This window comes from Pleurodeles waltl, chromosome 1_1 (genome assembly GCF_031143425.1).
Source record: "Pleurodeles waltl isolate 20211129_DDA chromosome 1_1, aPleWal1.hap1.20221129, whole genome shotgun sequence".
NCBI lineage: Eukaryota > Metazoa > Chordata > Amphibia > Caudata > Salamandridae > Pleurodeles > Pleurodeles waltl.
The window spans coordinates 969,304,087-969,327,654 of NC_090436.1; the positions used below are offsets into that span (position 1 = coordinate 969,304,087).

The 23,568-nt window shown below is 44.5% G+C and overlaps 1 protein-coding gene across 1 annotated transcript in view; it reads right to left on the minus strand.

Moving 5' to 3' along the window:
- Window positions 1–970: 970 nt before the first annotated feature.
- The window catches only part of MTTP (microsomal triglyceride transfer protein), a 249,013-nt gene continuing 226,415 nt past the window's right edge, over window positions 971–23,568 (minus strand). The window contains exons 15-18 of the mRNA XM_069230236.1: window positions 18,549–18,776; window positions 13,208–13,332; window positions 12,200–12,370; window positions 971–1,671 (exon numbers count right to left, since the gene is read on the minus strand). Coding sequence (XP_069086337.1) covers window positions 1,503–1,671; window positions 12,200–12,370; window positions 13,208–13,332; window positions 18,549–18,776 — 693 coding nt within the window. The 3' untranslated portion in view covers window positions 971–1,502. The remainder of the gene's footprint in view (window positions 1,672–12,199; window positions 12,371–13,207; window positions 13,333–18,548; window positions 18,777–23,568) is intronic.

The window sequence follows — 23,568 nt, forward strand, 5'->3', positions numbered from 1 at the left end:
CAGCGCAAGACCTAGAAAGCGGCTTAGTTTTGTTTCCCTGCGGAACCACATAGTATGGGGGCAAGGAGTGGCAGTGCCCCGTTGAGCTGCCAGGAACATCTGACAAGTCTTCCAAACCAGAAGATACAACAGAGGAGAGGGATCTTAATGTGAGATGGTTTGTGTTCGCTGTGCTGGCAGGTGAACGAAAAGGATAAAGCCCTCAATCCCTCAACAAACAGAGCTGAGCACACACACTGAACATAAAGTGGAGGATGCTGAGGGGCGTAGCTACCACTGGTGCAGCAGGTGCAGTGCACTGGGCCCTGAGCGGTCCATTCAATCCTGATAATTGCTCTATACCTCTGCCCCTGCAGCAGCCTAAGGGGGCATTTTCCTATTTTCCGGCATTCTTGCTAACTTACTGAGTATTCTCAGCAGCGTCGACACACTGCACCGTGGCACAGCCCTCATGATACGAGCCCGAGAGCTAGCTCGCATCCCTCCATGTTGGTACTGGTTACCTGTAAATCCTTAATACTCCATGCGGATTTGAAACAGTGCTCACCCACTGGACTGTCCATTATTTGTCTGTGGTATAGTCAAGAAGCTTTCCATGAATGACAAAATATACGGAGGGCTTCCGGTGTGAAGACCTATTGTAGTCTGTTGTCTTCCTCAAAAAGCCAACCCAGTTATTTGGCAGTGTTCAACAGGACGTGAAGCTGTGGTTTGTTCACAATGCAAGATAGAGGCAATCATTGGCCTGTTCTGCTTTGTTTTCTAGAATGATTCTCTTGCGTCTTTGCATGATTGTTTTGATGGATGGCTGATAGACAATCACACAGATGTAGATAGATAGATAGACAGATAGACAGACAGACAGACAGACAGACAGATAGATAGATAGATAGATAGATAGATAGATAGATAGATAGATAGATAGATAGATAGATAGATAGATAGATAGATAGATCAAAATATAAATATACTCGTTTGGAAGAGGTATTTAATGGGCTAAATAAGTAGTCAAGTATCGCTGAAAACACAATATCTCTAAGATTAAAAAGTAGAAACTGCATTTGAAGTTAGTGCAGATATTCTCTGCACAGAGAAGAATTTTCGAAGCATGGTCAGTGTTTATCCAGTTCGTTAGCGCTGTTCTTGTGGATTTCAGGTCACATAAATAAAGAACAGCGTCTGTCTAATTTTCCACACAGAACAGTCGAGACATGCGCCCTCAAACCACTGTGTTCTGATGCAGTGATGCTGTCAGAATTAAATTCATTTGAATTCATAGGTAAAACTTAACGTTTTCAAAATATACTCATAAAGCACTAATTTGCCGTCACAGTGCACTAAATACCATTCACGTTATCCTTTTCTGTGCTTTCTAAAAAAGTCTTAAATATAGGCAAATATGTAAACAATGTGCTGGTACAAACATAGCAATGCACATACAGAACTAGGCGCGTGGGAGGCACAGATTTTGTAAAACATGATATCGTGTGTCCTTTATTTCTTCAAAACCAGCTTTCGGAGGAGCTGGACTCCTCACTGAAAACTTTCTTGCACATGTTGGAGTTCTCCTGGTATAGTGGTAGTTCTGCTCCTGGCAGCAGGTGTGTTTTTCCTTTCCGGGAAATATATGATTTTCCCGACGGCAGGCTCTCGTACTTAGTCAAGTATTGCCTGAAAATACAAAGATGTTGGCCAGTTACTTAAATGAAAAAATGATCAATTCAGGTTCAGCATCTGGATCAAAAAATGAGAGCGAATTGTGACTGAGTGAAACAAAGCAATTTATAGAAAGGGGTGATGTCAGCAACCTACTTTTCACCTGATGGAGCACTTAGAGGTAGAGATGTAGGCCATGTTAATAAAATTGGGAAGGGAACACAGTGTGACAATACGGTGCTATTTAATAGAATTTTACGTAAGTGTTGATGTGGCGCAAAGCACTATGTTGATTACTTACCATTATAAAGATCTGCGAGTGTCTATGCAATCTTTTGCAAATGTGTACCTAGGTGTTCCCTGCGTACTCGAGCCTGCAGGTAAAGATCTGTAGTGGACCCGAATAGCCTACAGCTGTGAAAAAGTGTGACACTGCTATTCAGTAAACATCAAGGACACAGTGTTCTGTCTCACCTTGAAAATGAAATATTGTTTGTCAAAATCAATAGGTCTGGCTTGCAATTTGTGTCCTATCTAAAACGTTAAAATGGCTGCTGCTTAAAAATAATGGTTATGTTCTGTTCAAAATGCATCAATGAGATAAATAATTTCATGTGTAATGATACGGTGTACTTTTGAGACGTTAAATAACCCCTCATGCATTGCAAGTCAAGCCCTCAGTGTTATGTTACACCACACAGCCAATAACATTAGGCGAGAGAAATAAACTTATCTGCTAGGCGCCAAAGTCCACTGTATGTATATTTTAAAGAATTAGTAACAGGAGATATGATAGAGTTGCGCAGTCCTGACCGAACAAGACTCATTGGTGCAGCATGGGTGCCAAGAGCCACACAGCGAGCAAAGAAAGTGACCCCCGAGAGATTGTTGGGTAGCAAAGTACTTCAATAATCAGGGTTCAGTGGGGTCCTCAGGCTTCTGAGCCACAGCGCCACCTTACCTGCTGCACTATTCGCAAGTAACTCCCTGCCACGATGCTCTCAGCTTACTTAACTGCCCAGTGGCAGCTATGCCTGAGCTGTCGAGGCTTACTCAGTGGAGGTGGTGTGAAGGATGTTTTCCTAAGGCACGTTACCCTATTTGACAAAGTTAATGACTAGTTAGCTATATATTTGAAGTGACATTGCTCACTGTTAGAAATGGGGTCTTTGGTTGACAGTCAGGTTACCCCCTGTTCAAGCAAGGACACTCACTCTAGTCAGGGTAAAAGAGAATCACCCTCAGCTAACCCCTGCTTACCCCCTTGGTAGATTGGCAGAGCAGTAGGCTTAACTTCAGAGTGCTAGGTGTAAAGTATTTGTACCCACACACACAGTAACTTAAGGAAAACACTACAAAATGACACAACACCAGTTTAGAAAAATAGGAAATATGTATCTAAACAAAACAAGACCAAAACGACAAAAATCCGACATACACAAGTCAAGTTATGAATTTTTAAAGATTAAACTCAAAAATAGCGCTTAGAAACACAAAATGTTTCGATGAGGTGTTAACACGGCATCGTGACGGAGTCGTTCCCAACAAGCCGACACCAGTGGCGCCGGACACGGAGTCGCATAGACCCCCAAGTACAGTACCTTTGGTGAAGAGTGAAAACAAGTCGATGCGCGAAGTCGGGGATCGGGGCGTCTGTGCGAAGCATTGAATCCGCGCACTTAGAGCGGCGTCGGTCACGACGTGGTGCGGCGACTTCCACGGAGTCACGGACTTTAGCGGGGCTGCAGCGGCGTCGGGCCTGAGAAGAGCATCGCGTTCCAGCGAAGGTCATGGCGTCGGGTGCAGGCGGCGTCCCTGGATTCAGCAGTGGTGTCGGTCCGGAGTCGTCCGAAGTCGATTTCCTTGGATTTCCACCAGCTTTCCTTTCAATGGCCCAGGGACTGGATAGGGCACCACTTGTCAGAGCAGGAGTCTCTCCAAAGACTCCAGGTGCTGGCAGGGAGAAGTCTTTGCTGTCCCTGAGACTTCCAACAACAGGAGGCAAGCTCTAAATCAAGCCCTTGGAGATTTCTTCACAAGATGGAAGGCACACAAAGTCCAGTCTTTGCCCTCTTACTCTGGCAGAAGCAGCAACTGCAGGATAGCTCCACAAAGCACAGACACAGGCAGGGCAGCACTTCTTCCTCAGCTATTCAGCTCTTCTCCAGGCAGAGGTTCCTCTTGGTTCCAGAAGTGTTTCTCAAGTCTGTGGTTTTGGGTGCCCTTCTTATACCCAATTTCTCCTTTGAAGTAGGCCTACTTCAAAGTAAAGTCTCTTGTGAATGTGAAATCCTGCCTTGCCCAGGCCAGGCCCCAGACACTCACTAGGGGGTCGGAGACTGCATTGTGTGAGGACAGGCACAGCCCTTTCAGGTGTAAGTGACCACTCCCCCATCCCTCCTAGCACATATGGCTCATCAGGAAATACAGACTACACCCCAGCCCCCTTTGTGTCACTGTCTAGTGTGAGGTGCAACCAGCCCAACTGTCAAACTGACCCAGACAGGGAATCCACAAACAGACTGAGTCACAGAAATCGTAGAAGCAAGAAAATGCTCACTTTCTAAAAGTGGCATTTTCAAACACACAATGTTAAAATCAACTTTACTGAAAGATGTATTTCTAAATTGTGAGCTCAGAGACCCCAAACTCCACATGTCCATCCGCTCCCAAAGGGAATCTACACTTTAATCAGATTTAAAGGTAGCCCCCATGTTAACCTATGAGAGGGACAGGCCTTGCAACAGTGAAAAACGAATTTAGCAATATTTCACTGTCAGGACATATAAAACACATAACTATATGTCCCACCTTAACCATACACTGCACCCTGCCCTTGGGGCTAACTAGGGCCTACCTTAGGGGTGCCTTACATGTAAGAAAAGGGAAGGTTTGGGCCTGGCAAGTGGGTACACTTGCCAAGTCGAATTTACAGTTAAATACTGCACACACAGACACTGCAGTGGCAGGTCTGAGACATGATTACAGAGCTACCTATGTGGGTGGCACAACCAGTGCTGCAGGCCCACTAGTAGCATTTGATTTACAGGCCCTGGCACCTCTAGTGCACTTTACTAGGGACTTACTAGTAAATCAAATATGCCAATCACGGATAAACCAATTACATACAATTTACACAGAGAGCATATGCACTTTAGCACTGGTTAGCAGTAGTAAAGTGCTCAGAGTTAAAAAATTAACAGCGACAGGTCAGAAAAAATAGGAGGCAGGAGGCAAAAAGATTCGGGATGACCCTGCAGAAGCAAAAAAGTCCAACACTCACGCTTTGTTTTTTTCGATCGATCCAGCAGCACCAAAGAAATCTTGCACAGTAGCCTCAAAATAAACAACCCATGAACTGGAATGCTACACTGGGTCAAAGGTGGGGGACAGCAAAGGAGTGCAGTGAGGTGTGAGTTAGGAAGGGGCTGAAAGACCACGGGGAGGAGAGTGAAGGCGTGCAGATGCACTCACATGAAGTGGTAATTTGTGATTTAAAAAAAGGACCTGTGGAGTGGAAGGAGACTGACCTGCAGTGACCAGAAGGAGTACTTGGTCTAGAATCTACCAGCCAGCATGGATGGCAGGAGGCAAAGCAGCAGAGAGCAGAAAGTGAAAGAAAACAACGTGCTGGCCAATCAGAAGCATGTACATGAGATCGACATTGAACTAAGCCAATGGTAAGTCCAGGTAAGTAAGGGGCTGGTTCCAAGTCCCTTTTAAGATTTTATTACTCATCACAAAAGATTTCACAAGCACAGCGCACAAGCGCGTGTGCAGGCGAAACCTAAAAATGGCCTTAGATAGAAAAATAAAACCTGGTTGTGTCAACAAAGTAGTGATATACCTAAACATCTTTTGAGTTGGAAATCATTCAGAAATGTTTAATTTACAGTTTAAGCACTGCAGTAAAAGGTTAAGACAGTTTTTTGAATGGCCACACAGGGGTACAGATAGGTCTCATTGCACTGTCCTCACACACCATCATTCAATTAACTGACTATTTCATTGATTGAGGAATGAGGGCATGGTCATGGCCAGTTGTGGATGACGATTGACTAGATGCCTGCAACAGAACTTAATTTAAATTTGCTATATGGGTGAGATTACAGGTCATTTCAACCTACCCTGAAAAAAGAAATATTGTAACACAAACTGGATCTTTATGGACTATCCGTTAATTCAAATTAATCTTGAACTATAAGAAAGCCAGCTTAACCAACTGGGGTTGCTGGTTGTCAGAGTATGTACCCTGCACAACCAGGAGCTACCAATTCTAGTAAAGGAAAGCTAGATACACAGTTATGGATAACATGTGCTCACCCTCTGGTAGCTTGGCGTGGAGCAGCTATGCTTATCTAAAAAGGCGATGTGTAAAGTATTTCTGCAAAACATACACACACAGTAACACAATTAACTCATCACAAAAACACTTCACACAGATATAGAAAAATAGAGAATATTTACCTTAGTAAAATAGTACCAACATGATAAACATCCAATCACTAGAAGTAAAGATATGCATTTTTAAACAATAAACCATGCTCAGAAATCAGTAGTGCTGTAAGGTTACTTCAGGTCATGCTAGATTTGGGTAATTCCAAAGTTCAGGCTGACCGCAAAGGCTACAGGACTCACACACAGCCTGTTGAAAAAGTACCTTGGATGAAGCAAGCATCGAAATGAAGGAAGCGCATTCATCTGGGGAGACAGCGGCAGCCAGAACCAAGGGCAGGAGCCCTTTAAAACAAACTATTGCGCTCCCGCCCAGCGGGAAGCGCATTCATCCGGGGAGACAGCGGCAGCCAGAACCAAGGGCTCATTCATCCGGGGAGACAGCGGCAGCCAGAACCAAGGGCAGGAGCCCTTTAAAATAAACTATCGCGCTCCCGCCCGCGGGACGCGCGCGGGCGGTGCCCGGGCGCAGCCCGGGCCAAGGGCGGGCCCGTCCTGCGCCCGTCTTCGTCTGGATGAGGCTGGGCTGGGCCTACTCTCTTTCACCTACTGTCTAAATACACCAAGTAAGCCTTAATTTATATAATTTACTGGTATTCCATAACCCTACAGTCTCCATGGGGAAAAGGAAAGCTGCCGACTCCCTAGACCCTTTGTCAGATCGTAAAAAGCAGAGGAAGCGTACTGCTAAATTGGTCACCAAGCCCAAAAAAACCTTCGAGGAGATAGACCTGTTGTTTGAAGAGGTTGAGGCAATATTAAACTGTTCACCCAATCATAATGGTGCCTCCCTCGGGAAAAATGCCGTAGTCCCACCTGGGAAGATACAAGGCTACTTTAAGAAATAGACAAAGGATCAAGGTCCGGACCCAGGTTTGACCAACAATGGTGCAACTTTATTAACAACGCACCTGTTATCCACCCCCCCTCAAATGATATAATAAATACGACAAATGTATTGGTGCACAGGTGCAGATCTCCCCATGTGGAAACAGAGGGCAACATCCCTAATCCTGCCATATCACTGAGTCCTGCGATCAAACTGATCTTGAATATACCTTGTAGAAATCGGTTTGAGGCTTTACCTGAGGATGATGAAACTCCTAGAGTTCTTGATACAACTATAGATGATACCAACAAAGAGGCTATCTACTGCACCCCAAAACCAGTTCCCGTCTCCCTCTCAATGCATCCTGCCACTGAGCTTAGCAATGCCCTTATACTACAGAGAATAGAAGAAGTTAGGTCCCTGGTTTTACAACTGGCCAAATGCTTCCGGGAGAGCTTAGAGCGTGGATGCAAGTGCAATCTTAGGGATGAATGGGCGAACATAGGCCATACAATGCCTGACCCAACACTATCAATCCGGGCTTGCACAGTGGGGCCAGGCTACTGATCATCAAAAGGAGAAGATACATCGGGCTGGCTTAGATGGGAACGCAATACGCCCTGAATCCAACATTACACAGGCGAGCCAACATAGTAAAAGATTATTAGATGAGGAGGATACTATGAGAAACCATAGTGCTATTAACAAATTCCCCCCAGGGCCCTCAAGACACCTGCCATCAAAGATCCGTAAACAGATTGACAATCTTCCACTCAGGAGGTCCTATGTCATACCTAACGACAGTGACCTACTCGCTCCCAAAATCGCTCCTGGTTGTTTTAATGCCCCTTCTCTTCAGAGGACTCCTCACGATCCAGTTTTATTGTCAAAACCCCAATGCCTCAAGCCTGGAACTAATACTCTCTTTTTAAAACAAGTCCCGAAATTGTTACCAGGACTCAGTGAGGATCATGAGTCTAGGGTTAACAAAGTAATCCACTGGCTACGACACCAAAGAAATTGTCTATCAGTTATATGTTCAGATATCTGTAACACTAAGCAGTGGTGTCCCTTAGGATCAACATATGACGAAGGAGCTATGCGAAGGCGATGAGTTGGTTTCGATCCATGCAGCTGGGTAGATGCACTGGTGTCAAGCCTCACAGTTAGGTCCTGTGTCAAACTTGGTTGTGATGTATGCAATGCACCATCATTGGGCAGTGCAGCGATGACCTCAGATCTGTGCTGCATTGTCATCGAACTTCGCAGACGGGTCCTGTGTCGTCGAATTGCCAATGCGTTGGCCTCATAGGACACTGCATCAGTTCCATGTGGTGCTGCAGCCTGCAAGTGTTGATTATTGCAGAGAAGCAGCTGCAAAAACTCACTTCTAAGCCCAATGACTCGATTGTCTCCTCAGGCAACTGTAGGACTCATTGATGGCAGAGTTACAGGCAGTAATTTATTTCTCTGAGACTGCGGAAGAACAAGAGGCAAGCCCTTGGAGAGGGTCCAGTCCTACCTCAGCAGGGCACAGATCAGCAGGTAGCAGGGTGGCTCATAAAGGCAGAGAGCAGTCCTTCTTGGAAAGCGATCCAGCAGTGTGAAACTCCTTGTAGCACAGTAGTCCTTACTCCTGGTAAAGTTCTTCCCAGGTCCATGAGTGTACTGATTTGGTAGGGTCAGAGACCCAGCTCTTATTTGCAAATGTGCCTTTGAAGTGTGGGAGACTTCAAAAAAAGGGTCTTTCAAGTGCACAGAGGTTCTTCCTAGCCCTGCCTCCAGACTATCAGTAGACCTTCAGTAGGGGGTAATTGGTCCTTTGTGTGGGGACAGGCAATTCCCTATTTAAGTGCAAGTGTCAACTCGCTTCCACCCTTCGTGCCCAGAATGCCATCAGAATGCAAATGAATGCAAATGAGTGCTCAGACACACCTAACCTTCCTGTGTTTGTAGCTATCTAGAGGGAATGCACAATAGTAGCTGTCACCTACCCCACATGTATTGGAGCCAGGCTACAAGGCACACAGAGCAGTGAGAGCACAGAAATGTCCACTTTCTAAAAGTGGTGTTTCTAAATTAGTCATCATAAATCTGACTTTACCAGTAAAGATGACTTGTCATTACAATTCCAGTTATATAAAGCATTATGTAGCTACTCCTCCCTGATCACGAATTACAGCTCAAAAGTGTATTAAGGAATTCCCAATGCTGACCAATGAGAGGATAAAATCTCACAACAGTGAAAAATTATTTTAGGAGTTTTTCACTACCGGGACATGTAACACTTAAAAGCATATGTCCTGCCTTTTACTTACATAGCACCCTGCCCTTTTGGCTACCTAGGGCCTGGCTTAGGGGTGACTAATATGTAATAATAGGGGAGTTCAAGGCCTAGCAAGGGGTTTAAATGTCAAGTTGAACTGGCAGTAAAACTGCACATACACGCTCTGCAGTGGCAGGACCGATCATGTTTAAAGGGTTACTTAAGTAGATGGCACGATCAGTGCTGCAGGCCAACTAATAGCATTTAATTTACAGGCCCTGGGTATATGGTATACCACTTTACAAGGAGGGACTTACAAGTAAATTAAATATGCCAGTTGTGTATACACCAATGTTACCATATTTAGGGTAGAAGCACAAGCACTTTAGCACAGGTCAGCAGTGGTAAAATGCTCAGAGTCCTGAGGCCAACAAAAAGATAGAGCATAAATGTGAAGCACACAGGCAAAATGTTTGGGGGAAGATCACCCTAAAACTGACAGGTCTAACACCAAGGTGAACAATGGGTTTCAGGAAACACCATTGTAATCCCTCCAAGTTTGCAATCCTGCTTTAATTCAACTTCAGTCTCGAAACCTACTGAAAAACAATGGAGAGGCTCTTCATTTACAAGATGAATTAAAGTTGAGGCAAAAGATTTTGTAATGTTGCATCTGGAAAGAACATTGGGTTTAAGGGTGCATAAGGCAATTTCGGTACAAGTCACATTGCCTTTTTAGAGAGGCTCTACAAAAGGATAAGAGCTGGAAACATTCTTCAAAGAAATACATAAAACGCCTCAAAGAATGTGCATGAATATCAGAATCATTATTTCGTTTACATCAGTGCTTTTAGAACCACAACTACAATTTCAGAACAACAAACTTTCAGGATCCACATAGCTTTAATAGACATGAGGTTTGGTAATTTTAACTGTGAAAATAGAAATCTGCTGCCTGCAATAACAACCCCTGCTTGCTGGCGTATGGGGCCTTTGTGTGTATCGTCAAGGAGTTGCACTATGGCACAATCATACACCGTGTGATAGACATAATCAGATCTTTGAACCCACAGGACTTGCTTCAGCTTCTGTTACAACAATAAAACATGGGTGTAGTTTGATTCTGAGCCCTGAAATCTGAAATTAAGCTACTTCAAGAGATGATGCACATGTATGTCTGATCTTGGTAATTTTGTAGCATCTGCTTTTCTGTTGTTCTTGTAAATCAGTTGCTTTGACCTGAGTTTGGGGCTGCAGCCTGCAGTGTCTTGGTCTTGTTAGCTGCAGGTGCATCTCTTCAGGGCCGGAGGGCGACAAGGCTACCTAGACAATTTAGGGGCATATTTATACTCCGTTTGCGCTGAATTTGCGTCGTTTTTTTTTACGCAAATTCGACGCAAAACTAACTCCATATTTATACTTTGGCGTTAGACGCGTCTAGCGCCAAAGTTCATGGAGTTAGCGTCATTTTTTTGCGTGAACACCTTCCTTGCGTTAATGATATGCAAGGTAGGCGTTCCCGTCTTAAAAAATGACTCCGATGCATATGCGTCGTATTTATACTCCCGGGCAAAAATGACGCCCCGGGAGTGGGCGGGTCTAAAAAACCCGCATTAGCGCCGGATTTTAGCGCCTGGGTCAGGGCAGGCGTTAAGGGACCTGTGGGCTCAGAATGAGCCCAGAGGTGCCCTCCCCTGCCCCCAGGGACACCCCCTGCCACCCTTGCCCACCCCAGGAGGACACCCAAGGATGGAGGGACCCACCCCAGGGAACTTAAGGTAAGTCCAGGTAAGTATTTTTTTAAATTTTTTTTTGTGGCATAGGGGGGCCGGATTTGTGCCCCCCTACATGCCACTATGCCCAATGACCATGCCCAGGGGACAGAAGTCCCCTGGGCATGGCCATTGGGCAAGGGGGCATGACTCCTGTCTTTGGTAAGACAGGAGTCATTTCAATGGAGGATGGGCGTCGTAAAAAAATGGCGCAAATCGGGTTGTGGCGATTTTTTTGCCTCAGCCTGACTTGCACCATTTGTGGACGCCCATACGCCATTTTCCCCCTACGCCGGCGCTGCCTGGTGTACGTCGTTTTTTTCAACGCACACCAGACAGCGCCGGCGGCTAACGCCGGCTAACGTCATTCAATAAATATGGCGCCCGCATGGCGCTTCAGAATGGCGTTAGCCGGCGCTAATTTTTTTGGCTCAAAACTGCGTTAGCGCAGTTTTGCGTCAGAAAGTATAAATATGGCCCTTAATGTTAATACTTGCAGGGTAGTCCTGCTGGAAGGTCAGTAGGGCTGAGTCAGAGACAGACACATTCATTTAAATCTTGTACTTGTATCTCTTTTCCAGGCCTAATAGGGAAAATACAGCGAATAACCACTGACATATTACAACATCTTCAAATCTCTTTAACTTCAACAACATGAACAGTGGTTAATCTGCTGTAACATGATTTAAATAGAATGCCAAGAATACATAAAACACTAGGAACATGATCACGACTATCAGCGGTGCCATATTGCATTTACTTTGTAAACAACGTATTTTGACCTTTAGGACTGGCAAGGAGTGAGGCACAAATAAAGCACCAGTTTTAAATGTCACATATACCATGACTTTTGTAACCCACCAAAAATGGTCTTGTGATTCACTAGTGGGGCCCAACCCACTGTTTGGGACATGCTGATCTAGATTCCTATGGATGGGAGTTCATAAAAGACAATAGAAATGGCCAAAGCCATTTTGAATGCTGTTGCAAAGGGTGTGTTGGGACCCTTTTATGTAGTTTGATTTACACCTCCTTATCCATCTCACATATATGTACAGACTATGCATTGAAACAATTTGACAAATATGTACATGCGTATAGATGTGCTAAAGACCTACTGTCCGTGCCAAGATACCAAATGTTTACAGTGTGTACATTGCAAGTACACTGACCCATGCATTCATTCAGGGTACATTAGTCTTTATGATGGTATCATCTTACCTGAATGGTAAGGGGTCTTTGTCCATCTGCATGCAAACCAAAAAGGGATACTCAGAGAATTTCACCGTGGTGATGAATTCTAGTTTTGCCTCGGTTTCGAAACGAGCTTCCATCGCCGCTTTCACAAACAAGGAATCAACAACAATGTTGCCAGCCACCACCAGCGCTCCCCTGACAAAGAAATATTGCAAAACGTTATTGTTTGTTCAGAGACTGGCCACATCACAGGCTAAGTGATGCTCCTTCCCTTTGTCGAATATAGATACATATTTGGTCTAGGATAAAACGTGCTTAGTTTAGATAAATACACTTTCAAATCCATTTCATGTGTCTGAATTGGATGTGCAACTTTTTCTAATGTTTTGAGACAGTCCAATTAAATCACAGACTTTTGGATACTGTGGGCCCAATTCACAAAGCCATTTGCACTGATAAATCTACGATATGACCCCAACATAGAGGCAAAGTATTTACAAAATTAAACATTGTGTTCCTAAATCGTTTGACTTCTGAGGAATATCACCCGGTCAACGTGTAATATTCTGCAGACGTAAATCGCACGGAAGTGGTAAAGAGTCTTAAGGTATGGAATTACTTGGAAGTTGGTGAATGCACACAAACATTTCACAAAGTTCACTCTAACTCGTTCACACTCTGAGAAATGGTTGGAGATTTGCTAAGGGTAAGGACTGGAGCAAATATTTTTCTATGGTGGGAAGGAGAACAGACCACCTGCTAGTATCGCATTGCCACCACCGTGGTGTGAAAGGACAAAAGGTTGGACTCTGATGGGCAGATGGCGTGTTTTAGTAATCTGAGAAAATGTCTGAAGGTTGCTAATTGTCATTTTGCAGACATGAGATGATGTTTGAACCCTTGGGGCAAATAGAAGCAGAATTGAAAGTGCAACTCTAAAAGAGCAAGCAAATTTAAGTGGCACACTGAAAAAAATCACAAAACATCATGATGACATTGCTTGCATTTCTCATATACGTCCTTGGTTCTTACCGATTGATAACACTGGTTTTGGATTCACGGTACCACAAACTAAAATCCATTCCTCCTGAAATGTCAATAGAAATGGCCCCTTGGAATTCTGCACTGGCCTTCAGTCCAGACTGCAACTGAATAACCTAGGAACATAAAGGAATGCAGATATAATATGATTGCCACCTTCTGTAAAACCAAGAACTTTTATGTAGTGTAGAATTATAGACACAGGCATCGGTGGCCGATAATGTTCACCAGGACTTCCAAGTCTGGTGACTGCTACACAGATGGGCCAAAATGGTCTCTGACTCTACCCTCGTTTCCTTACCACTAAGGGACTCCCACATGCCATCCAAAACACACACTGGGGCCCCACTCACTCACGAACATCTTTGTGTATTGGCCCCATCATCACCTCTGATCCCTACACCATCACCCTTGTCTTTGATACCACCAGTGAATACTAGTGGCTACGGTCACAACAACGTGTAACATGCTCTGCTCTGATGCATAATACTGTTTGACATTCCAAATTAGTAGTTTCTGGGGTTATATTTCAGATGTGATATAATATTGTTGTTGGGGGAAGTTCTTATAAAATGACGAGGAAAGAGGCAAAGCTGTAAAAGATGTTTATTGTCGGTTCCTGGGCTCCTCACCACAACCATTAACAGCTCACATTCTAAGAGGCAGAACACTATAAACATTCTAAGTGTATCGTGCTCCAACTAGAACATACCAATATCGGGAGAAAGCAGGAAATTACAGTCCTCAGGAAATTACAACATGTGTTTTATTTGGAGCATGGGTACTCGCAAACATTTTCCATGGGGTGAAAAACGTCAGTCTTTGTCGTGACCAAGGGTCGAATTGATGCCAGCAATGTGGTGGTCAGAGGAGGTGTCTGATGTGCGTAGGAAGTGACCAATGTACATCTCGTGGTTGAATTGCACCTTTGATCAATCCCGTCTTCCCCGCATGTCTAAACTATGTGATCCTAGGCAATTACCTTACTTTACTTTGCTTCTTTTTCTTCATCATCACATATAAGAGGCCCTCAACATATAGGATTTCAGGATGTGCCCTGTAAAAAACCTTCTCTTATGTTTGATTTAATAAACTATAATGTTGTCCATATATAATAGTAACCCAAGCCATCCAGAGGGTCCTCGTAATAAATTACTTGCCTCTTAGTTCACTATTGGCATTGTTGTCAGAGTGGGGGGATCCATGAATCTTTTTAAATTCATGTTCGAAAACTGTCATTGTATCACTGATTTAGAGGAATGGTCTTTATTTTCAAACCAGCGTTTAAACAACCCCCCAAACTCCCAGTGTACATTCACCTACACTGCAGTTTTGTTATGGGAACTGTTAGAAATGGGGTTTCTGGTTGGATAGGGTATGCACCTCAGTCAGGCAGAACCCACCCACTCTAGTCAGGGCAAGGGAGTTACACATCCAAGATAACCCCTGCTTACCCCCTTGGTAGCTTGGCACGAGCAGTCAGGCCTATACCAGAGGCAATGTGTAAAGCGTTTGCACAACACACACAACACACGTGATGCAAAATGTACACCACAAAGTAAACACATCACTGAGCTATGTAAAAATAATCTGTATTGCACAAAACATAATTAGACCAACATTACACGTAAGTAATACCCTGCTACCTTAGCAGTTGTCAGAATGTTACACAAGTTACTAATACTCTGCAAGAATATGCAGTGGTCACATTAGCACACATAAGTACTCAGGATTCTGCAACATAAGCACTTGTCATGAACAATTCCTAAATACCCATAACAGGAACATTAGAGAATATATCACAAGTCATACAAATACATATCAGCTAGACATGCCCATAAAAGGAACATTAGCACATATATGTAGGAACAGTAAACAGGTAGGAAATCTAAAACATCTAAAAGTCTGTACTAGGCTCCTAGAGCCTAGATTCCCTAAAGAGTACCTGCTTTCTGGTGGAGAGGCACTCCCAGTGCCTAAAAGATGAGCACAGGGGTCCCCCGGCGCTCCTGTGCGCAAGACGGGGGCCATGTGGTGCTTTTGGTGGAGAGAGGGGCACCTGTCCGTGGGGTGGGGGCCGGGCGTGGCCCCAACAATGATTAGATGGGCATAGGCGGGAAGGGACCTTCGTCGAGGTCTCCCTTCCCGATTCCGATGGGACAGGCAAATGCCCAAGAGAAGGAAAAGGAGCGTCCCTCTCCTGGCGCAACGACCGGTGAAGGGGGGGCGCTCCCTGCGCCTTCCCCGAGTCCTGCCTCAATGTGGAAGGAAACTCGGACCCCTCCGGGGGCCAGAGAAACCACTCGCCCGCACCCGATTTGGTGCGCGAGTGTGAGAAGCTGCTCCCGGGCCGCCGGGAGGCTTCTTGCAGTAACTGAAGGAGGCTGGTGCCCTGGGGGCGCACCCTGCAGCGGGAGGTGCCTCGGGGCGCCGAGAGAAGCACGCTTGCTCCGGTTCCTTTGTTGGTGTGCCCCGGGGGCACTGAGATGAGCGCGAGTTAATTAGTAAACCCGGCTGCGGCGGTGATCCGGGGAATAAAATAAAGCGCTTTTCAAAGCGCTAAAGCAAGTTTGAGACCCGGGCTGCGGCGGTGTTCTTGGGTAGAAGTAAAGCGTGTTTCAGAGCGCTTAGGGCAAAGCTAAAGCCCGGGCTGCGGCTGTGATCTTTTTCTGCAGTTAAAGAGAGTGCTCTTTCCAAGCACTTTGCCAGAGTCTGCAGAGATCGGTGCAGGGGTCAGGGGCCACAGCACCCTGCCCCTGGGAGCAAACAGGACACAAAGAAGCACAGGGCTGGTGGGCCCAGCTACCGGCCAGCACAAGGGTTGCAGATGGTGGCAGTTCCTTCTAGTGACCAGGTAGGTCACAGATCAGCACAGCAGCAGCAGTCCAAGGTGGTTTCCTGGTGAGTCCATTCATCAGTGTTCTGTGTCCAGGTTCAAGGTCCAAGAATGTTCAAATTGTGGGGAAAATTCCCCTGTACTTATACTGGGTTTACAGTGTGTCTTACAATGGTAGGGAGAGTAGGTTCCAGCCAGTTATAATCGGTTCTGGGAGTGCCCCCGCTCTCCTTTCAGCACAGGCTCCAAACATCAGTGGGGGGTTAACGACCCTATTGTGTGAGGCCAGGGCACAGCCTTTACAAATGCAGGTGTGCCCAGCCTCTCCCTTCTCTCAGCCCAGGAAGGCTTTACGATATGTAGATACGCCTCTGTGTCACCTCCACCCTCCCTGTGTTCAGGCTGTCTGAGAAGTATGCACAAAGCCCCAACTGTCAGTCTGCCCAGACGTGGATTGGAGACAAGCTGCAGAACACCAAAGTCATAAGCACAGATAAATGCGCACTTTCTAGAAGTGGCATTTCTGTGATAGTAATACAAAATACACCTACACCAGTAAGCAGCATTTCTCACCACTATCACAACCATACCAAACATGCCTACGCCACCCCTCATAAATCAGACAATACCCCTTACACATAAGGCAGGGCATCTCCAATGCAATCCTATGAGGAGGCAGCACTCACAGCAGTGAGACACCAAGTTAGGCTGTTTGTCACTACCAGGACAGGCCACACAACATGGCACATGTCCTTCCTTCTACATACATGGCACCCTGCCCAAAGGGCTAGCTAGGGCGTACCTTAGGGGTGACTTACATGTAGTAAAAGGGGAGTTCTGGGCCTGGCAAGCAAATTTAGATGCCAGGTTCCTGTGGCAGGAAACTGCGCACACAGGCTCTGCGCTAGCAGGCCTTAGATAGGTTTGACAGGCTACTTCAGTGGGTGGCGCAAGCAGCGCTGCAGGCCCACTAGTAGCATTGAATTTACAGGCCCTGGGTATAGGGATATCACTTTACAAGGGACTTATAGGTAAATTAAATATGCCAATCAGGTATAATCCAATCATACCAAATTTGTAAGAGAGAGCACATGCACTTTAGCACTGGTTAGCAGTGAAAAAGTGCTCAGAGTCAAAACGTCAGCCAACAAAGGTCAGAAAAATAAGAGGCAAAAAGCAAAAAGTCTGGGGAATGACCCTGTAAAAGAGCCGGGTCCAACAGGTACTATGGTAGAAGCCCTCGTATTGTATCAAAGTGATGGAGCAACTATTGTTAGAAGACACCAATCTCAAGACCACATCTTGCACTTAAACGTTAATTAGTGCAGAGTTCTTCCTAACTGCTCATCACCACCTATTTTGTAAGAAGAAAAAGCGCAGATGTCCATACTCTTTTTAGAAGCCCCCAACCAGGTTTGCCAAATACAAAATAGCAAGGCTGCCTACTGTTGATTTCATTCATATCTCTTTCTTCCAACATTCTACCATTCCTGTCTCTTTAGTTCCCTTTTGCAGGTTCTTTTTCATCCCTTCATTCCCCCTTTGTTGCTGTTCTTTTCTTTTACTAGATTTTTTCCTCTTTTTTTCACTTGCTCTGGAGTAAAGTCTGATGTTAAAAATGACTGGAGTAAAGTCTGATGTTAAAAATGAAGTCCTGGTCCGCAACCATAAGTGTTGGTGCCAACCACCTACAACTATTTGCTCACACTAAGCACTGAGTGATGTGGCACACCATTACATAATTAAAATGGGGTCATCTGGACTCTACAGAGCAGAGAAATCTATCAAAAACATTAAAAATGGATTACACTTCTCCACTGCACAACCATTAATTACATTTCAAGGAAGGTTCTGCATCATTCTCTAAATCCATGAGTGAGGAAGAAAAACTCACCCATCCTTCATTCTCCAAATATTTGGCATTAAATTGTGTTCTAGTCTCAAAGCAAAGATCAGCACTAACCCATGGTATGGAATTTCCCCTTAAAATCACAATAGTATAATTTCTCACCCTGATATGTATGGGTGCTCAAATATAGTACGCAGGCATGTATTTGGACACTAGAAGTGAAATATCTTGAATCTGCTATTCTGAGATCTTAGACGACAGACTATCAGACAAGACACATAAACCAACAGTCATTAGCCATAAACAGCACAGCTAACCCTCGTGGGAGAACTTAACTTGATTATTGGCTCAGAGGACTATAAACATGTCTGAATAAAAAGAAAAGAAAAGAATCATGGCATAGTGGAGACGACATTGACGAGGAAGCACTGACAATTCAATAGGGAGGAGGAGCAGCAGCATAGTGAGCTGTAGAAGTTGAGGGCAGGCATCAGGTAGTACAAAGCATGACCATGGTGGACTTTACACTACGGATGTAAACGAGCGTGGTGAATCTACCACAACACGTTCACCTCAAACTGATTCTATAACTTTGTGAAGTATATTTAAATATTCAATTATATTTATGGCATAGAAAGGATGATTACCTCAGAGTGATCGATCAAAAGGACAAGACCTTTCACCACGTTCATGGGTTCCCCAGTAGCTGAAAACATTTTAGACATCAAGTCGCTGTAGCCTTTGAAGAAAGTAACAGGCCTAAGCTGAACATCAAATAGGATGGCAGACATTCCAGCAAAGGACTCCAAGTCTTCCTCCCCTTCATCTGCGGTGGCGGCGATTAAGGACTCTAAACCCTGTGCTTCGATTACAACCTGAAAATAAACAACAGAAGCAGACGTGCATTAAGAAAGCAGTGAAATAGTTCATGTCTATTACACTTCTTTATTAATTTGCATTATTTGTTTCAAGTACACTTCAAACATACTTATGTCTACTTGCATTACCACATAGTGGGGATTCAGCTCTGGTTCCAGTGAAATACTTGGGGGTGAATTTAGAGTTTGGAGGAGACAGTACTCCATCATACTCAGTCTCTGTTGCTGACATACTCCTCCTATGATCTGACGACCTATTGGAATAAGAGCTGTCAAAGGTTTGACCACTGGACTGCATACCTAATTTAAAGTGAGCAGTCGAATGGCCTGGTAGAAACTACAAATTTACCACCACACCATGGGAAGCAACTCCCATGGTGTGTGGGTCATTAGGTCTTGTATTTTCAAAAACAAGATCCTGCTTTGGGATTTTGATGGTACTATCTGTCAAACCTTTAAAACATTGACAGGAACCATCATTACTGCAGTTCACGCCAGTGTTATGAAATGTCTGCTGGGCAAATTTGGTGGTCGGAGAACCTTCGGTATGGCACGAGTAAAAACCACACATATGGATTTACTTCCCTCCACCAAAGTCCAAATCAGGCCCATGGTGACAGGAGATTATGTAAAGGGATCCCTTTATGGGATAAGGAAGATATTTTGCAGACACAGATGTCATTAGGTGCTAGTCCAGAGTAAATATTGCATTGCCATCTACCATCCCCACTTTTAGTGTAAAACGGGGTATACAAAAGTGGTCCTGGGAGCCACTGTCTACCATATTTTGGGCTGTATAAGGTCTGTATAAGGGAATGGTGCAACTTCAGTGTGGATTCAACAACAATATATATCACACCATCTTCTGCACATCCTTTTTGGCAGTATCCTTATTCACATCTCTGAATCTGATCAACAAACAACCTCCAGAAAAATTGTATCCTTGACCAACACAACTAATAAATTGCCAGGTCAGATTGAAAATACTTATCCAAGCAAATTTCATTGAACCTAAGATTTACCATATTTCTTTGCTTTGGACCTTCACAAAGAACAGTCATTTCTTTCTTCATAGTGGTGAACCTCAAAGACCCGAAGAGCAAATACCAACAGCTTGCAATCATCTCCTTCACCTCTTGGCAGCTTTCCAATACTTTGATCATCGAATGGACCATTATTGGCCCCAAACAACTACATGTGTTCAATGCTTCACCCTCACAAGGCCCACATCTTTCTTTAGAGACTGCATCCAAACTGTCACAGGGTCCAGAATTCATCCAATTCCTTTTCATTCACGTGTGGTGTACCACAGGGTTGCTATATATCAATGTTCAAATTAAACATCATCATTAGGCCCTGTGGATCGCATGAGATCCACTAGTCATCTTTAATCTGCACGCTTATATGAGGACCCCCATTAACTAAACAATGCAACCTAAAATATAATTGATGGTGTTTTACATATATAAGGCTGATGTCATTTGGAAACAGATAAAAATCAACTGACCGGCTTGATGCAAAAAAAAAAAAAACTAATAAATTCTTCCTAATTCCTCATACCACTTCTGTGTCTCTTTAAAAATCATTGTCACATTCATTTTACAACCAACCCCCTTTTTATGGCTTTTTTTGCCCCACGTCTAATCAAATTCTTAGCAAAGATAATCAAAGTGACCACCACAAGTCTCCTTCATAGAAAATGTTTAGTAAGAAACCCCTACAGAATCATACACTACTAATAGTCTATAGAGAATCCATCATTCAAATGGAAGCACCACATTTAAATCTGCTTGTGTCAAAAGACGAAATGTGTGGCACACAGACTATTACTGTGTCTCCAGCATCTCAAAAAAATGCAGGTTATTAACCTCTATTTCTTCATCAAGCAGTGGTGTGTGAGTTCTCGCTTGTATTTTGCATATTTTATGCGTCACTCTAACCCTGAAAGGGTCTTGTTTTGACTTATAGTGGGTGCTCCCTTGTGTCTGGACAAAGCTAAACCCCTCTGAAGAGCTCTAATGAGAGCGAAAAACGTGTCAGGGGTTGCTTTACTCATTCCAGGTTGGCTTGGATGGTATTTTACCAGTCCAAAGCTGTGATACTGTGCCTGGAGTGGTAAATGGCTTTTGTCATTTTACAGCTCGGCGAGGATAACACTGTGCCAATCCTATGCTTAAAGACTTTGCTGTACAAATGGCAAAATAATTTGTCCCTATCTAGCTCGGTGGGGATAGCACTGTGCTGATCCTACGCTTAAAAACTTTGCTAGATAAACAGACATTTGAGGTGAGCAAATCTAGAGTGTCGCTGGTGTTGTAGAGTGTTCCTTATTGGAGCTGCTCTCCACCTAAATTTGGGAACTACCCAGAGTTCCCGCTTGTATTTTGCATATTTTATGCGTCACTCTAACCCTGAAAGGGTCTTGTTTTGACTTATACTGGGTGCTCCCTTGTGCCTGGACGAAGCTAAACCCCTCTGAAGAGCTCTAATGAGAGCGAAACACGTGTCAGGGGTTGCTTTACTCATTCCAGGTTGGCTTGGATGGTATTTCACCAGTCCAAAGCTGTAATACTGTGCCTGGAGTGGTAAATGGCTTTTGTCATTTTACAGCTCGGCGAGGATGACACTGTGTCAATCCTATGCTTAAAGACTTTGCTGTACAAATGGCAAAAGACTTTGTCCCTATCTAGGTCGGCGGGGATAGCACTGTGCTGATCCTACGCTTAAAAACTTTGCTAGATAAACAGACAATTGAGGTGAGCAAATCTAGAGTGTCGCTGGTGTTGTAGAGTGTTCCTTATTGGAGCTGCTCTCCACCTAAATTTGGGAACTACCCAGAGTTCTCACTTGTATTTTATATATATATATATATATACATATCTCACCACTAGGTAGTTATAGTTAGGACCTTTTATTCCATAGATGGAGCATTTTTATTTTGCCAATAATTTTGGCCCCATTTGATGAATCTTCATGAAATGTTCAACACTTATACTTTTGTGAATTCAGCTGCTGTCTTGAAAATTTTGGGGTGATCCATTAAGTAAGGGCCGAAATAAAGGGTGTGTCCCAAAACACTTTTTCTCCATTCTGTGTCTATGGGGATTTTGCATTCTATAGACATGACTACAGCCCAAACTGCACAACAGAATTACACCACATTTGGTGCAAAGCTAGATCCTGTTCTGCAGATTATGCTTTTGGTGGTTTGGTGTAAATCGGTTTAGTAGTTTTGGAGTTATTTAAGGACACCAAAAATATATATCTAGCACCACAGATTCTCCGTGGAACGACTGCAGATTGATCCACGGTTCCATGTGCCACAGGGAGGATCTGATTGGGTGGCTGCAACCTGACAGGAATGGTGTAGCCACCTCTTTATTTCATCGAGAAACTGACCCTGGGGCTGAAATCTTGGATGAATGTAGAAGTTGGGGTCAGGGTAGAGGTTCCCTGACCCCATGGGGGTTACTTAGTTGTGTAAAAACAGTGACAATGGTCTTCATATGCATTCAAATGTTTTTTTTTATGGTTTTGAGAGCCGCGGATCCATCCGTGGGACTCAGCATAGCCCCCGGTGTAAATCTGCCCGTGTACCCCTGATTTTGCAAATTGTAAAAAAAATATATATAAATTCATGAATCTATTAAAACACCCAGACAAACACCCTAACATCCACTCTCCCACCCTGAGAGACAGACATTGTTACATCCACTCTGACACCCACACAGACACTATATATATATATACACTATATATATATATACAGTATATATATATATATATATATATATATACATATATATATATATATATATATATATCAAACAATCAATCAAAAAAAGGAGGTCTTTGGTTTTGCGGAGGTTGGTGGGGAGGGAGTTCCAAGTTGTGGGGGCGAGGTAAGAGAAGGCCCTGCCTCCTGTGGTGGTTTGTTGGATGCGGGGACTGTAGCTAGTGCAAGGTCGGCTGATCGGAGGTTGCGGGTGGGAGTGTGGAAGTTCACTCTTTCGTTTAGGTAGGTCAGGCCAGTGTTGTGGAGGGATTTGTGTGCGTGGATGAGGATCTTGAAAGTGATTCTCTTGTCTATGGGAGCCAGTGAAGGGATTTGAGGTGTGGTGAGATTCGTTCGTGGCGGGGGAGGCCAAGGACGAGGCGTGCACCTGTGTTCTGGATTCTCGGGAGTTTGCGTTTGAGTTTGCGTGTGGTGCCGGCGTAGAGGGCGTTATCGTAGTCTAGTCTGCTGCTGATGAGTGCATGGGTGACTGTCTTCCTGGTCTCTGGGAGAATCCATTTGAAGGATTTTTTTAGAGTGCGGTTTGTGTGGAAGCAGGAGGAGGTTAGTGCATTGATTTGCTGTGTCATGGAAAGGGAGAGGTCCAGGATGATGCCGAGGTTGCGTGCATGGTTTGCGGGGTGGGTGCGGGGCCTAGGGCGGTGGTCCACCAGGAGTCGTCCCATATGGTTTTGTTGGGGCCGAAGATGATGATCTCGGTTTTGTTGGAGTTAAGCTTGAGGTGGTTAGTTGTCATCAAGTTGGCGGTGTCGAGGAGAGCAGCGTGTAGGTTGGTTTTGGCGGTAGTGGGGTTGCGAGTGAGGGAGAGGATGAGTTGGGTGTCGTCTGCGTAGGAGAGGATAGTGATTCCGTGTGGTCGGAGGATGTTGGCTAGGGGGATCATGTAAATGTTGAAGAGTGTGGGGCTGAAGGAGGACCTTTGGGGGACTCCGCAGATGATCTTGGTAGCGGTGGAGTGGAAAGGTGGAAGGCGGACTCTTTGGGTCCGGTCGG